Here is a 16,095-nt window from a genome sequence, read left to right on the forward strand (position 1 = left end):
GAGTGTGTCTTTTCCCAGTGAAGCTTCAAACATTCAAACGGATGCAGACATCCGTGGGCTGGAAAGGAAAGCATTTTTCTATTTTTCCACTGGTTGTTCTGGGTGGATGCAGCAGAATTCATGGGAAAGAAACTCGGAGGGAATTTTAGATATTAATATTTTTGATCTCTCTCTCTCATGCTGCAATTTTGTTCCATTCTACAGAGCTTCTAGTATTTATACTACGTGGACACTGCAGTTTTATAGATTATAATTCTAACAGGGAAACTCACACAGAGCAATGATAAACAAAAGAGTGAAAGTACAAAGCTACAGAGTTTTGCAGTTTCTACAACATTAGTATATTAAAAGCACGTGTCCTCCTCGGTTATTACCTTAAGCTGAATACGGACTATGTTGTTTTTTTTATTATTGTTTAATTTTTTCTCTTTTGTTTTTCTGATTCCATTCTATTTTCCCATTAAGATGTATTTTATGATATTTCTATATATGATGCTAACGTACACATTAATGTAGTAAATATTTTGAAGCGGACTGAACTGTAATATTAACTATGTGGCACATTTTATTTACAAAGACTTTGGCCTACTGTGACTCATGGGCTTTTGTTGCTAGGAAACAAATAATGCGGAACTCAAGCGCTAGTCGTTGGTTGCGCCCGGACCAGTAGTTTGGTTGCACGCCGTGCCCTTGACTTCCTACGAGAGGTGATAGCCGATGAATAGTAGTAGTAGGTATCTCGGAAATTATTAAATAAGGTCTGAACTAAGGGGCACATTTCTCGCCATGGGCTTTATTCCAGAAGAGGGGAAGTCTCTGCCTCCTCCGGGGCTCGTGAACAGGAATTCACTGTGGCTGGCGGGTGTAGGCTGGGTCTCCGCCGTGCTGCACAACGCAATCAACCACAGGCCGCCAGTGAAATCAGGTTAGCATTTTACCTGTCTTTCAGACTGGTGCACGAACGGACGCTTTCCTTTCAAGCATATGAAACACTTAATTTTAAAAAAGAAATCCGAGTATTTAGTAAATAAATGTTCTCTCAGATTAGTAACTGGTTGTGAGCTGTCCACAGTGGTCGCAGCGTATTTACGTTTCCTTTAGCATTAAAATAGCGATAAATATCAAAAACAGTTAAGAAATTTGGACACCATAAAAACAAGATCTTTCATTATCCAGCACATGACACAGAGGATGATTAAAATAAAGTTTTAAATTGAACAAAAATACATGCATAATTTCCTTGGGGATTAATAAAGTATTCTGATTCTGAAATCTAACTAAACAAAATAAACAAAACTGAAAACTAAATGTTCGTTTGTTAATTTTTTTTTTAAAGAAGTCTAGCGTTAAATTTTGTCGTTATTGTTTCTCCCTATCTGAAAAAGAAAGTAGTATTAACATTGGTTGTGCCACATTGGGTTTTGTTTTGTGTTTCCTGTCGTCTTTGTTTTGGTAATATCTAGCTATGAAGTGTTGATATAAAATGCGCTGTCAAAAAGCTAGGTGCAGTAAGCTAAAGTGTAAGCCTCCACCTATTAATTCAATTTGCTTTTGTTTGCATTTTTTGCAATCCTATTTTTTTAAGAGAAAACCTTATAATGTGCAAGCTTTTGGTTTCTCATAACCACAGTAAGATTTTATTATTGTGCTTTGAAGTATCTTGCAAATATATCTACTTTAGTTTGCTGTATGCTAGTTATATCTGATCAATAAATGTTGCATCGTTTTCCATGTTTTCTCTTTAAGGTGTTCATCGACAGTTTCTGCTGGCAACCATTGGCTGGTTCATTGGCTACCATGTTACCAAATATGAAAATTATACTTATGCTAGACTCGATCGAGACATGAATGAGTATATCAAACTCCACCCGGAAAAATTTGTACCAAAGGGTAAGTTCATTTTTATGTCTTTGCTCTAACCGAAGACACAAGAGCCCAACACTACCTATTCTTTATTATATGAAACCCTTTTTTTTCATTGAAAAAAGAGCTTTTAAACTAACATTCACACACACTTAAGTGGATGCATCAGAAGGCAAGTTTCTCGCCCAAGGATACTTTGACATTCAGAGCCGAAGAATCAGGGATCAAACCACCAACCTCCTGATTAGTAGTACAGCCACAGCCAATGCAGAATTTGTGCTTTGTGAGTGGGCCACCATTCACCGTTCTTCAGCTGATGTAGCTTTCATGATTTTCTTTCAAATTAAATTATACATAATAATCTATTTTCATACATGTCCTTGTTTTCAAAAAACACCAACACAGAACAGGCTCAGCACCACACAGGTGGGAATTATGTTTATGCACACACCACATCGGATTATTTTTTGTTTGTTTGTTGTCTTTGGATGATGTTAAATCCTGTGCAGTGTAGTTGTGAAATAGTTTCTTTAGCGTTTAAGTATGTAATATGTACCCTGTTACAAATTCAAATCCCAGATTGCCTGAAAGCAAGAAAAATAATGCTGTACCTTTAGAATGTGTATCTACATAATTGAAATGTGTTCAAAATGTTCAAAGCTTGAGAAATCCATAATCTTATTTCTAATATTTCAGTCACCTGTCAGTGGAAAATCAACTTTATATTTGATGGCCACCAAGCTTATCCATACAGTAATGTTACGGGGTGATGCAAATTTATTGCAAATTAAATAAATGTAACAAAAAGTAAAGATTACCTCGCCTGTGAAAATGGCTTCTTTCTGAGTCACATCAGATTTTCAGTAGCATTGATGCTGATAGTTACAGCTCCCATGATCCCACACTACTTTCCGGTGCCATCAAACTAGGCTTGATGTTATTGTTTTGATTGAGAAATGCCACGGGGGAAGAAATTAGACTGTGCAGTGCTGTAGGACATTTACTCCGATTAAATCTTATGAAACGTTGGGTCATGTATGTTTGTAATCAAATTGTTGCTTTTGGTTTCTTTTATCTTACCAGAGCAAAAGACCTTTGCTGAGATTGTTGAGCCTTTCCATCCTGTGCGCTAAGCATCAGTGGCTGCGGAGAGAGGAAACATTCACAGTTGCCGCCTGTGTTGAGCAGCCTTTTTGTGAGAGCATTCTGTCATATATTGTTTGAAATATAGATATGTAAATAAAAAGAATAAACTCAACCCACAAACTCAATTTTGTGACTGACTTTATAAGTGAAAACAAAAAGTTGAATTCTTTACAAACGTAGGAAACTCTGATATTCTTTAACAGGTCATCTTTCTTGTGGTGTTTGTTTATATAAAAGGGATTAGAGCAGGGCGATATGACCAAAAATATTTATCACGAAATTTAAAAAGAGATCATTACAAAAGCAAATTAAGAGACACAATTGATTAATTTTGACAATGTATATTTATTCCTTATTCATTAGGTTTGTCTGGGGTCACTGAATGTAAACATTTCAGACATTTGCAATGGTTGGGTGTCTTAGATGACTCTCTTAAAAACAGATGTCCACATATCTTAGGTTTTGTGACTAATTTGCTATCCCAATAATGTCCATGTATTTCTCAGTGAGAGTCTGCGTCTTCTTGGTGAGGTCACTCATCACAGAAAACAGTCCTCTCACGTGGAAGTGGAAGAGGGCTTCAGGATCTGTGTCCAAGAGAGGCTCCAGGGTCTTGTTTAGTGCTATGTTGTTTTTGGCCTTGTGATCGTCCAGGCGAATTAGGCCACTCTCCACTGTGGTCCGTATGGCTTTGAGCATCAAGTAGTTGCTGAACAGGTCTTTGCAGGTCTCTTCTGCAGCTTCACAGTCCCACACCTCGTCTGAGGGCATGTCTCTCAGCAGGCTTGGCAGAAGAATGGTCTGCTCCATTTCACTGACGGCTGAGCTGTATCGTCTCAGAGCCAGGAACAGGCTGTTTCTCTTGAATTTGGCGTCGGCAGACTGCATGGTTCCCGCTGGATGTGGTCAGTTGTTTGCTTGCTGTCGTGGCAAACAAGTGGAAGCAGTGTGCACTGCAGCGCTGTGAGATGCGAGTTTATATGATGAACCAAGGTGGGTTGAACAGTGCAGTTGTGTAACTGCATCATCCGATACATTTAGAAAGAGGCCGAGAGTTATGTGGAGTCAAACCCTTATCTTTATTTGATTTACACCACCCAGTTCAAAATAGAGGGGGCAGTGTGTACTGAAATGAACCTGCTAATGCTCTGTGTGGTTAATGATTAATGTTGAAAGTATAAAGGAATGTCATGCTTTGATTTCCAAGTACAAAATGAGTTTATGAAGGTACAATAGGCCCAAAATAAAGAACCCTGGATTATTCTGGTATGGTTCTGAAGGCTGTTTTAGAGGCTTTAAACCATTACTTTTCTGTTTCTTTCCCAATAGTTTCTGTGAAACACAAAGACTAATACATCTTAAAAACAAAATCTAGCTTTCTGTTGATTTAAAATGAAGGAATGCAAGAATAAATGGTTCTGTTAGGGCCTGGTTCCCCTTAGAAACTGCATGATTGCTAAATATATTCCACAGATTCTGGGTTTTTCCTGCTCAAGTGGAACTGAAAGCTTTGCAGCCAGTTGGCAGAATTGAGTGTGGTGCCTGAACATGTGTTTTGGTTCTCTCACAAAGATAAATCAATGTTGAAAGCATACTATAACTTTAGGTTATCAGGTGGGATTAAAAAAAAAAAGAATACTCTTTTTAATAAATAATAATCAGGATATTCAAATAATCAGCATTTGGCTTTCTTTTCATTTTATTTTGAAATGTGAGTGATACAACAGCTGGCATTGCTGAATTACACCATCAGTCTCACCACACTAACATGCACTAGTTCTTCATCTTTTTCTCACAAGGTGGCATCCTTGAGCTGGTTCAGTTGTCAAGCAGTAAAAATGAAACAATACCTCTAAATGCTGCATCTTATTAAATAACTGTGCTTGTTTGTTTCCTCAGTTTTTAGCTTTTCTAATCTATATATCTTATTTTTATCTATTTTCCTAATTCTCTATTTGAAGCTGGTTGACGCAACAACAATGTGGTAAACTTTGCATGTTACTCTTAAAGTTACTTCATTGATTAAAGGAAATTATTGCAGGTTTTGCAAAATGGAATCTGTCATGTCTATGCCTGGATCTTTGGTAAAAACCAAAGAATCCTTTGCTAGTGTAGGGGGTTATTAAAAAAATAAACAAATGTACTGATTTTAAGGCAACCTTAATTGGAAGATATTTTAAAACTTCGTATTTTTTGTACATAATCACAAATATTTTAGTGTCCATTAGTGTTTTTAACCAATAATGGACTTTTCTTTCAGATTTTACAAACTCGTCAACACAAAACTACCAACAGTCCCTGCGAGTGTTGTAGACTAGACTGTAAATACCCCAATACTCTGTTTATGCTGTAACTATTCAGAAACTGACCATTTGTTTTAGGAGTCTTTAGAATCATTAGTCAGAAATTAGCTCCTTATAAATTAAATAAAAGTTATTCTTTTAACCTTACTTTGCACACTCTGCTGGGCCCATGATGAGACCCTAAAAGCAGTTTTACTTCTTCTTTTTTTCACCAAGCCTCGCCACAATTGGTAAAGTGTTTTTAAAAAAATTAAAAAGTAAACTGTACAATGACTCTGAGGGCACATACAGGTTAACAGAGTTGAGGAAGTTATCTGCTTCATTCTGTTGCTTCATTCTGCATGTTATCTGGTGATATGCAGAGAGATATTTGTGTGCTCCTGCTCTGTCAGTTTGGGTTTTTGCAGTCTGAGGTGGGACTCTGTGCATCGTCAAGTCCATACAGTCTTTAAAGTCTGGGTGATGTCAGTTCTTCGGCTTGTTGTTTACTGACTCAGTTCAGAGCTTTCCTCCGTTGACCCTTGACAATAATTTCCAAGACATGAGTTAGATCCATCATCTTAGTGAGCATATCCATGATGTCAGGGTGCTCCCTTGCTCCACTGATGAACTCTTCCAGCGTCAGCTCACCTGAGAGAGAGAGAAGTGGCACTCTGTGCATTTAAAGCTGTGATTTTATGGAAATAAATCACAAAGCAGAACATTTCACAACTATCAGAATGTTTACTCATGCTTTGTATTCATTTCACTCTGGTCACGGTGACAAAAGCCTTTTATCACTGGTTTCATTCTTGATACCCTTTATACACAATCATGCGTTTGTTACCTTCTCCGTTGACATCAATCTTCTCATATATAAGATGCACAATCTCTTCTGGAGGGATGTTGTAGCTTCTGGTGATGTCTTGAATGGCCTAAAAGAGAGTCATGTAAACAAGGTGATCATTGTATGGCTTTAGTCAGGAGTAAAGAATCAGCCAAATTGAAAACAGAGGTGAATTAGGAAGCCGTTGGATTTAGGTGCTGTGGCTACTTATGTGCGCTTCCAGAGTTAATCTTCAAGGCACCATTCAGAGAATTCTGAGAAGCTCACTACTTTGGATGCAGAAATCTGATTAGGAAGATTTCAGAGAAGGCATACTCTACCTTAAATATAGTTTCCAGTTCATCCTTGTCAATTTTTCCATTTCCATCCTGATCAAAGAGCTTGAAGTACCACTTTAGCTTCTGATTTATTTCTCCTTTCAATAATAAACTAATGCCTGCAATATATTCAACAAAGTCTATGTAGCCATCCTGTAAAATAAAAAAGGGAAAGGAGTGTAAATCTCAGATCATTTACTGAAAAAGCAAAACTTGTTTACTTCAAAGAATAATTACCAAATTCTGAATTAAATAATTAAGTTTTTTATCTTTGCAAACAAGGGCTACAAGTGCAGCTAATTTCAAACTAAGCTATATCAGATATTTAGAGACACTAAATTTAATACTTATAACTTTTTATCCTTTAAGTTGGAACAAACTAAATGATTCAGAGCATAAAATGTATTTTCTTTTGAACTCTTGTAGAAAAGAAAATCTGAGATCTTCATAATAATTGATGCATTCTACAGTATTACATACTGATAAAGACACCATTGAACTATTTGCAAAACTGGTCCCCCCTGATCTGCATTACTCTATACTTCAAGTTTCCTGGTATTCTTCATGTGTTTCTTCCACCCAGTTCATATCCTCCAATATTAAATGTTTTCATACCCCATCCATGTCAAAGGTGACGAAGACCTGGTCCACATAACTGCTGGCCTCCTCTGTCATACCGTTCATTTCGAGCATTGTCTTCAGCTCAAAGAGCGTGATGAGCCCCGAAGGAGATTCCCTCATGAACTTTGTGTACCAATGGTGCATGTCCTCCTCCAGGATATCATCCAGGTTGGAGCCGTGGGCACCCATTTTCACTCCAGATGATTGGGACTTTTGTCCAAAAACCCGTAGAGAGCTGCTGATAAAAGTGAATCCACAGAGGAAAGTGTAGCACCTACTCTGAGCTCTGAGTAACAACAACCTCCTTAAGCTTTATGTGTCTTGAGGCAACTAAAAGGAGACATAACCCTTTAATAGGATAAGCAGAGAATCTCGCTAAAACGTCAGGGCAAAGTGTGTGCTCTTTGATTGAACTAGTTTCCATTGGCACAAAGGAACTTCCTGCAGGGGTCACTTTCAGAGAAAGCATAGAGCATAACTTTCAGAGAATGGGTTTGTTTTTGGTTCGTTAAGCCATTTGACGGCCATCTATGAATAATTCAAGTATTAAATAAAGCACCAAATACTAGGGATGAACCCATGTTGTGTCTACATATATCAGAAAATTTAGCAAAAAATGATTTGAAATTGTATCTTTAGGTACTGTGTTACTAAAAGCCTATAATAAAAATATATGTTATCTATCTTGTCATCTAAAGATCTGGAAACCTTATCGACGCCTTTATTTCCTCACGTCTTGATTACTGTAACTCTCTCTATTTAGGTGTCTGTCAGTCAAGCCTGTCCCGTCCCAAAGTTTGGTATTATTTATGCCAAATATGTATGCATATGAATGTACGTTTTCCTGACTCCTAATAACTTTGATTTTGGGATTTTCTCCTACAAGTCGTGAATAATCAAATCTTGTCATTTCTATGGCTTTCTGCCACCCCAGTGTTTGACGCTTATAGGCTAATTGTGCTTGCATTTCTAACAATGGCGAGCAAAAAGGAGCTGCCTTTGCCAAGACTGATATTTTTAATCATCAGTCAGCTAGACTTCTTCAAGCATAAGTTTAATAATGATGCATTTTCCATGTGAATTTAATCTCAGCATGATCTGAGTTTTTAAGAATACAGAAAAATGTTGCACACACATTATACGCGTTCTTCGAGCACTGTTGACCTGTCACTGAACTCTGTGACTGGTCTCTGATCTACCATGAAGTAAAAAACAAAACAAGGCTATCAAAGCTCAGCGTGCCTGTTAGAGTAAATCTGGCTTTGGATGATTACTGATTCTTAAAATAGCATTCAGAAGAAAAAGCTCCTTTACTACAAGCAAGACATGCAGTTGCTACCTGTTAGACATAGACAGCCAGAATGGTGCCCATGAGCTATCACTGCTGCCAGCATATTTAGTAAAATGTTTACTTAGAGAAAAAAAATCCCCTCCGCGACTCTAAATACAGCACAGAGCAAAGTTGTCCAGTCTGGATCAATAAATTCCGTCTCAACAAAAATGTGCCAATATCTGCAATATTTGGGAATTTCAAAGAGCAAACAGGGCGGTGTGGTTTTATGTCCAGCTGTTGAAATGTTTTGGATCCCACAGATGCGCTGCTGTTTAAACTTAACCTTTTGACCACCATGTGACTGTCATGCAGGATGGCTGTTTGTGAACATGTAAAACTGTATTTCCCCGCTAGGAAAAAGAAGAACAAGAAATAAAACTCAGCATTTCTTTCCATATAGTGTTATTAGTAATTCGTGTAATACATAATACTTCCTTTTCTCAGGAAGTCTCTTTTGTCGTTTGAGAAAATTGCTGACGTAAAATTTGTTTTAGTGAAATGTGCAGCTGTGTAAATGATGCAATGTAAGTTCCATGGAAGCAACACCACAGTTGTTAAATCACATATAAGTATTTGCATTATTGCATCAGTTGTAAAAAGGGGTTAGCCTTTTAAAGGAATGACTGTAATATCTTTATTTGGGAAACACATTCTTGGAAATTCAACAAGTTAAAGTGAAGAGAACTGAATGTCTGGTGTGGAGCAACTATCCTTGGAAATACAAACATTTATTACAGCTGTCATCTTAGACATACAGACATAATCACTGACACAGTAGCCAAAAAATAAATTAAAAACATACAACATAAACTGTTGCCAAAACCGTTGCAATAACCTGCTCCCTGCTCTGTAGTATTTACAATGTGAATTCCCGTTCTCTGCAAACTGAGCCAGAGAAAGGAATCAAGAGAGAGACAAAATCCCTCAACTGTCCGGTGGAAAATGCTCCCCCTAGTGTTCAACTACCAAAACAAACAGTGAAGGGGAAAACAGGGTCCCAACTATTTGCTTGCCCAATAAAACTGTTCTCGTGCTATAGTACACAAAACAATTTGTGTATAGAGTGCACAGTTTATAAGGGATGCGCAGCCTTTATGTAATAATAAGCAAATGACTCATTTTCCTGTTCATTTCCTATTAAACTGTTGATTGAATTGTGTTTTAGGGCTTTGCAAATGAAGTCGCAAAGCCCAAAAATAACAGCACAGATAAATTCAATACTTCCATTACAAATATACACCAGTTTTCTTATGTACAAATATCACAGTGAGAGTCGAGGAACTTAAAGAACTGACATGTAAATGCAGTAAACTATGAACAGTAAAACACAGTGAAATCTTAAGTACAATATCTCAATGTATTTCTTTCAATAAAAATATGTTTTTTGTGTTTGTTTTCCATTTTTTGTGAGTTTGACTATAGGTTATATTTTAACCTTAAAAAAATATCCCACACACAAACACACACATGACTACCATTACTTGCGGGGTGGCGCAACAATGGTCATGTAGCCTCCTGTGGTAAAGACGTCTCATATGCAGACTCATGAGAAAACAATGACATCGACGTGACATCACGGATGTTTAGTGGCTCATAAAAACTAAAAAGAAACCAAGAACTGGTTTTCTGGTCTCGCTGTAAACTTCTTGTCCTCAGTTTCCTAAAACCATTTTTAGGGAAGCTGGGTCAATGAACATTGGGTCCGATTCAGATTCCTGGTCATAAAGAAACTGTCTGAACACGTTGTACACCATCTCCCTGCTCAGAGTAAAATTCCTCAGCTGATCCTTCTCCTCTTCAGGCATGTGAAATGTCAGCTTGTAGTCAGCAATGACTGAACCGTTCCTGCGGGGGAGGATTAAACATTTCTGAAGTTTAACGCACAAAATTCAGTGGTTTCACCGAAATACACAGTTCATAAATTCTGAGTGTGACGCGTATTTACCTGAAAGCGCGTATCTCTGCGTTGATGAAGTATCGCCCCAGTGCAGATGAGGTTTTGAAGAGGTCAGAGAGCTGGGTGGGGCAGAACAAAGCATGCAAGAGAAAGCATTAGCAGGAAATTGTTTTGCCTGGCACTCCCCTACCTACCTTTCTCTCAGCTCAATTTTAATGCTAATTGCTTTTACATTAAAATTTCAGAAGAAGATGAAAGCATAAAGCGCACACACAGGTTTTTGGGGTTTTGTGTAAACCAGGGGTGGGCAACTCCAACTCGAGGGCCGGTGTCCCTGCAGGTTTTAGATGTGTCCTTGAACCAACACAGCTGATTTAAATGGCTAAATTACCTCCTGAACATGTCCTGAAGTTCTCCAGAGGCCTGGTAACGAACTAATCATGTGATTCAGGTGTGTTGACCCAAGGTGAGATCTAAAACCTGCAGGACAATACTGCTCTTTCTTTTTTTGTGTGTGTGTGTGTGTGTGCGCCCGTGGGGGGGGGGGGATCGTTACTCCACTATTCATAGTGAATGAAACAATAACAATCACTGTGTTTATCTTAAAAACATGCTGTAACCTGAACTGGAATGTTGTCATTCATCTGTTTCGTTTCTTTGGTGCATTGCAGGTGGATTGCACAGAAAACTACTGAGCTGAATACCATGAAACTTTGGCTCATTTTGCTACTATCAGTGTGCAGACATCGGCACATCTTCTATGACATTACCCTCTTTTACAACGTAGCTATTAACTATCCTTGAATTGCCTTATATAACAAGGGCACGTGGACTGCGCCGTGTATACACCAGCTAAGCACCATGGTTGCAAAAGCCAATGCTACACTGTTTGCCAGTAAATCTAATATAGCCACTGTAAAAGATATTTTGTACATTCACTATAAGGACAAACGAATTGGGCCAGATCTCCTAATCTTTGAATTTAGGTGTTTTCAGTCTCATTGCCACAAGTGCAGAAAAATCCAGCACTTGAGAGTCTGCCTTTACAGATATTTGTAAAACAATGAGTTGTTCTAAAAAGCGTAGTGCTGTAATAGGATGCAGTTGCAACAAGCCAGTTTGTGAAATTTATTCCCCTCCCTTAACTCTTAAAGTTTAATTTCCACATTTAACTCTAAGTGGTATTAACGTAGTTAATACCACTTAGAGTGACCATCCATAATTTACTTCTTAAAACAGTTTTTAGGAACCGCAACTCAGCCACAGAGGGGTAGACCACAGATACCGGTGGTAACGTTGCAGAGTAGGGTCACCGACTGCTGAGGCGCCGATGTTCTTCTGACTAAATGCAAAGTTCCAAAACCTTCCTTGACCTTAACATTAAATCAAAAACTGCACTCCAGGATCATCACAGTATGGGTTTCCATAGCCGAGCAGGTGTCATCTGTAGATGGCCCAGTGATTTTGTCCATACAGAGTATGTAGCAAGTTCTAAATACAACCAGCTAACACGAACAGATCAAGTACATCGTTTATAAAATATAAGTTATAAGTGGTCCAACCTTTGTTCCTAGTTCTGTAGCCAGTGTTTGGCTTTTATTGGAGGAATTGGTGGCGAGTTCGTCTGTGAAGACCTGGTTTGGCATCTGGAAGCTCCCACGGAAATTCTGAATGACTGCAAACGATGAAGGGTCAAATATGTCATCCTCATCCTGATGGATCGCTGCCCAAAGAGAAATCAGTGAGTGAAAAATTCGAATAGTTAAAAATGCTGCATTGTAGCTCCCTGCAATATTCATGCTTTCACATAACATAAATTATATTTTTTTAAATTTCATTCATTTCCATCTTAATGAATGCGCCACAACGTAGCACTAACAAGTAAAAAAAACATAACCTTACCTGCACATATAGCCAGTGAAGTAAAAATCACTGCAATGATGACAATGAGGATGAATATTATGACCATCCATAATCTAATTTCCCAGAAGACTTTCTCATTCAGCTCTTTCTTTATCCCACGCTTAGTGCAGTCCTAGAACATAATATAAATAATGAAATGGAATACACTTTACAAGGCAGCAGGTTTGTCATTAACTTAGATTTCTAGTCAGTTAATATACAGGCACTCAAACCTTTTCCCAACATGCACCAATTCAGAATACACATATTCATTTTTTCAGTCATTCACATAAAAAAACAAAAGATCAAAATTCATTTTAATTAAATTAAGATGAAAACATAAAAAACTGGGACAAATACCAAAAAATAATGCCTCTTTATTCCAAACCACAAGAGGTAATACCCAAGAAAAAAAAAGCCCCTTTCATACCTTTCCAGATTTTTGAGACTCTACATCACATGAAGATGTCTGCACTCCATTAGTACCATTTCTCTAGCAGGACACAAAAAAAGATGGCATCATCACTTTGCTCACTTCCTTCACTAAATATAGAAGTCAAGAAGGGAAAGTGAGAGGTTTCTTTTCCTTCTACGGTTGCTTTTGTCTTCTGCTCAAAAAATAGAAAGGTCATACTCAAAAATATGTAGTTCTCATTCTGTAATAGAGAATAAAATAATAGTTTAAAATAAATAGAGCACAACTTTAGTGAAAACTGCTTACGGGTTGCAGGAGACTCTCTGCTTCGGTTGGACTGGAATTCGTGTTGGCATCACCATATGTAACACATGTCCCCTAGAGGGTGAAAAATTTGGGGATATTTATAAAAGATACCACAATTCTTGAGCCAGCTCCCTCTTTTTTTAATTTTACAAGAAAAATGGGACAAAGGTGCAGTGATTTATTGAAACATGAGTAAGAATAGAAAGAACATGGAGTACATAAGGGAAGAACAGAGTTTTTACAAATTTGTAAAAGCTTGAAAATCAATATTTGGTATGGCCACCTTAAATCTTTGTCACAACTCTCTTAGGATGCTTTCTTCCCATTTCTTTAAAGGAATAGATCTCCAGGCTTCTTGAAGGATGTTCAGGACTATTCTTTGGATGTTGGCTGCCTTTGTTTAATCCTACCCTGCTTTAATAATGGTGAGGTCCATACTCCAGGGAGGCCAGTCCATGACTGACAGTATTCCATTGTGTGTGTGGTTTCTATCCAGGTACCAGAGTGTTTGGGATAACGGTCACGCTGAAAAATGAAGCCACTGCAAGACAGTTTCCAGATAGTATTGCATGGTGGATCAAAATTGGACTTTTCTGTATTCATTTCTTAAGGATGTGACTTTAAGATAATAATAATCTGCTGTAGGTAGTTTTTATGCCTGCTGTTTCTTGATTGTCCTCCACTTTCCCAGTTTCCTCAATTTAATAAGGACACCCTGCACATCATGCTGAGATATTCCATGTTTTCAGTTAACAGCTCTTTCAGAATCACCTTGTACTATTTCATGCCTGTTAAACTGTGTTATTGTTGGCATTTTTCATAGAGTGTGTTTTAGTGACAGGCTGCTAGAAGCACAAGATGCAGTTTAAAATTGTTGTTGTCTTTAAATATGTTATCTGTAGAGAAAACACTGGTTCATCCCTTGAGTTAGTTGCCTTTTCTATGCTTGAATGATTCATAGGTCAGTGTTAACCCCCCAAAAATCTCTTAAATTAGTTAGGCAGAAGGACTGGATTGAAAATGAGTGGAAAAGCAGCCAATGTCCAAAGAATACTTTGAAAGACCTTCAGAAAATGTGGAGAAGTACTGCTCGAGACAGTTAAGAAATACAAGAAAATCCAGTTCCTTGGAAGCACAATATAAAGAAGTGAAGTGATGACTCAATACTGTGTTGAGCTGTGAGTTTGGGTCATATTTTCCTCACATTTAAAAGCACTTGAATAGAATTACTTTTGTTTTGAAGCTACTTTTCATTGGATTTCAAAAACTGGTTTTTGATCCTTTAAACTAAACTTTCACATCAATGAGTGAAAACAAAGTTGCTCAAGAATTGAGTCTGTATTATGACTGGAATCCTAAGCCATGTTACACCCTCAAGCACACAGGAGGAGCATGTGGGCTCCTTCATTTCATGCTGTTAATGCATTCCTGCTCTTCATACACACAGTATGAAAATACATAATTAACTCGTCCGTCTACATAAGACGTTAGTATAATTTTAGTAGTATTACAGAGTAGAGTATACAGGAAAGAAGGAGCATTTTGTTTTACTTTCTATTCGCACAGAGAGGGCTGGAGGACTTATTACAAGGTGATTAAACATACAGACAGTATTTCATAAAATATCATGACCAATAACGCTATTATTCAAAATAAGAATGCCATTAAACAGAATTTCACATATTTATACCATTTACTCACCCCATGAGCACGTGAAACCGGTGCTCCATCGAATTCATCTTGGGATTTCAACATTTCCATCTGAATATCAACCATGGTGATCCTGGGCAAGATTCTTTCCAACCCGGAAGTGCCTATGCGCCTCAACTTTTAATGGTAATAAATACAAGCTGACCGCGGTGACATTAACGTCCCAGCTGAGATTCTCAAAGTATATTAACAGTTCCTGAATAACACCAGTCAGTGACTTCACATCGTTACTCAAGACAGCTTCTGGGAAAGCTTTTCTTCAGACGAGCCACGAAATCTTCCTTCCCTGCGTGTCCTTCTCAAGTCTGACAGGTGAGTCTTGAAGTTTCGGTGGAGCGGAGAGGCGGCGCGACTTCGAAACTTGGGAGGAAACATTGGAAGGACTCATGACGTTATAACAGCTGGCCAGCGGCACACCAATGCGTGATTGATAAGCAGCTTCTCTGTTGAATTACGTTACAGAGTTAGATATAATGCAGATGTACCCGTAAGCACTGCTGTTTATGCTTTTCTTTGCAGCCCACGTGATTTTTTTTCAGTATTCTTCAATCTGTTGGCAGCTATGCGCTCGAGTGCTTTTTATGATACGTAAGTATTTGCTTAACCAAAGCATGGCTCCACATAACGTTTATTGTTTGGTTTATCTCTTGATGACCCATATATTTACTCTGTCCTTGCAGGAGTGGTTCAGTTTATCAGTGGTTCGGATCATGTGAACTTATGACCTTTCAGAAAGCTGTTTTTTTGTTGTTGTTGTTTCTATTATTGTGATTTGAATTGAACAACGACTTCAAAAACGGTCGATACAAATAAACGAGATATTTACACATTGAAGATAAGTTTTATTCCACTGCTGAAACAGGTTTAGGAATTACTGTAACCTCTTCCGGATTACCACCAGAGGCCGACATACGCATTCTTATGTACACTTGTTAGCAACTCAGTGTTGTTAGACATGGACAAGGCACATGCTGAAGATTAAGCTGAGCATGAGAATAGGGAAGAAATATGATTTAAAGTGACTTTGAACGCGGCATGGTTGTTTGTGCCAGATAAGCTGTCTTTTGGTCCAAAGATAAAAATATCCAGTGAGGTGCAGGCCATATCAAGGCCACTCCACCCCTCAAAACCAAAGTATTCAGAGTTACACCATGACACAAAGCTAAAATAATAAGATAAGAAGATAATAAGATGCACCTAATCTAAGTGAAAGTGTCCGGTGAGTATAAGTCACGCCTTTTGTGTCAATAAAGGAGCTTTTTTTTTTTTTTTTTTTTTTAGACATGTCAGATGACATTCTTGGTATTTGTTAATGCTTAAAGGAGTATCCTCTGGCTTTTGTTTTCCATTTATTCTGAGCTTTGTTCAAGCTGAAAATAGAGAAAGCCAATGCAGAAAATTACATTAACTTCACGGACTAATGCTAATCGCCAAGAAGCAGTTTGTCTCATGTTAA

General features: G+C 37.9%; 4 protein-coding genes across 4 annotated transcripts; 1 reads left to right on the forward strand and 3 right to left on the reverse strand.

Annotated features, from left to right (window-relative positions):
• Positions 1 to 407: 407 nt before the first annotated feature.
• On the forward strand, positions 408 to 3,134 carry ndufc2 (NADH:ubiquinone oxidoreductase subunit C2). Its single transcript, XM_026193194.2, has 3 exons — positions 408 to 925; positions 1,747 to 1,890; positions 2,947 to 3,134. Exons 1-3 carry the CDS (start codon positions 787 to 789, stop codon positions 2,994 to 2,996), a joined length of 333 nt encoding a protein of 110 aa, XP_026048979.1. The 5' UTR covers positions 408 to 786; the 3' UTR covers positions 2,997 to 3,134.
• Positions 3,135 to 3,334: 200 nt separating this feature from the next.
• Positions 3,335 to 4,053, reverse strand: thrsp (thyroid hormone responsive). Its single transcript, XM_026193192.2, has one exon. The coding sequence runs from the start codon at positions 3,895 to 3,897 to the stop codon at positions 3,478 to 3,480; it is 420 nt and encodes a 139-aa protein (XP_026048977.1). The 5' UTR covers positions 3,898 to 4,053; the 3' UTR covers positions 3,335 to 3,477.
• Positions 4,054 to 4,684: 631 nt separating this feature from the next.
• Positions 4,685 to 7,390, reverse strand: guca1c (guanylate cyclase activator 1C). The gene is made up of 4 exons (XM_026193191.2): positions 7,071 to 7,390; positions 6,459 to 6,608; positions 6,139 to 6,226; positions 4,685 to 5,942 (listed from the first exon to the last, which is right to left on the reverse strand). The coding sequence occupies exons 1-4, from the start codon at positions 7,263 to 7,265 to the stop codon at positions 5,806 to 5,808; spliced, it is 570 nt and encodes a 189-aa protein (XP_026048976.1). The 5' UTR covers positions 7,266 to 7,390; the 3' UTR covers positions 4,685 to 5,805.
• Positions 7,391 to 9,018: 1,628 nt separating this feature from the next.
• c15h3orf52 (chromosome 15 C3orf52 homolog) lies at positions 9,019 to 14,989 on the reverse strand. Its single transcript, XM_026193626.2, has 7 exons — positions 14,631 to 14,989; positions 12,930 to 13,001; positions 12,639 to 12,701; positions 12,209 to 12,341; positions 11,869 to 12,029; positions 10,355 to 10,425; positions 9,019 to 10,254 (listed from the first exon to the last, which is right to left on the reverse strand). The coding sequence occupies exons 1-7, from the start codon at positions 14,703 to 14,705 to the stop codon at positions 10,062 to 10,064; spliced, it is 768 nt and encodes a 255-aa protein (XP_026049411.2). The 5' UTR covers positions 14,706 to 14,989; the 3' UTR covers positions 9,019 to 10,061.
• Between the last annotated feature and the right edge of the window lie 1,106 nt (positions 14,990 to 16,095).

This window comes from Astatotilapia calliptera, chromosome 14 (genome assembly GCF_964374335.1).
Source record: "Astatotilapia calliptera chromosome 14, fAstCal68.1, whole genome shotgun sequence".
In the NCBI taxonomy this organism is placed as follows: domain Eukaryota; kingdom Metazoa; phylum Chordata; class Actinopteri; order Cichliformes; family Cichlidae; genus Astatotilapia; species Astatotilapia calliptera.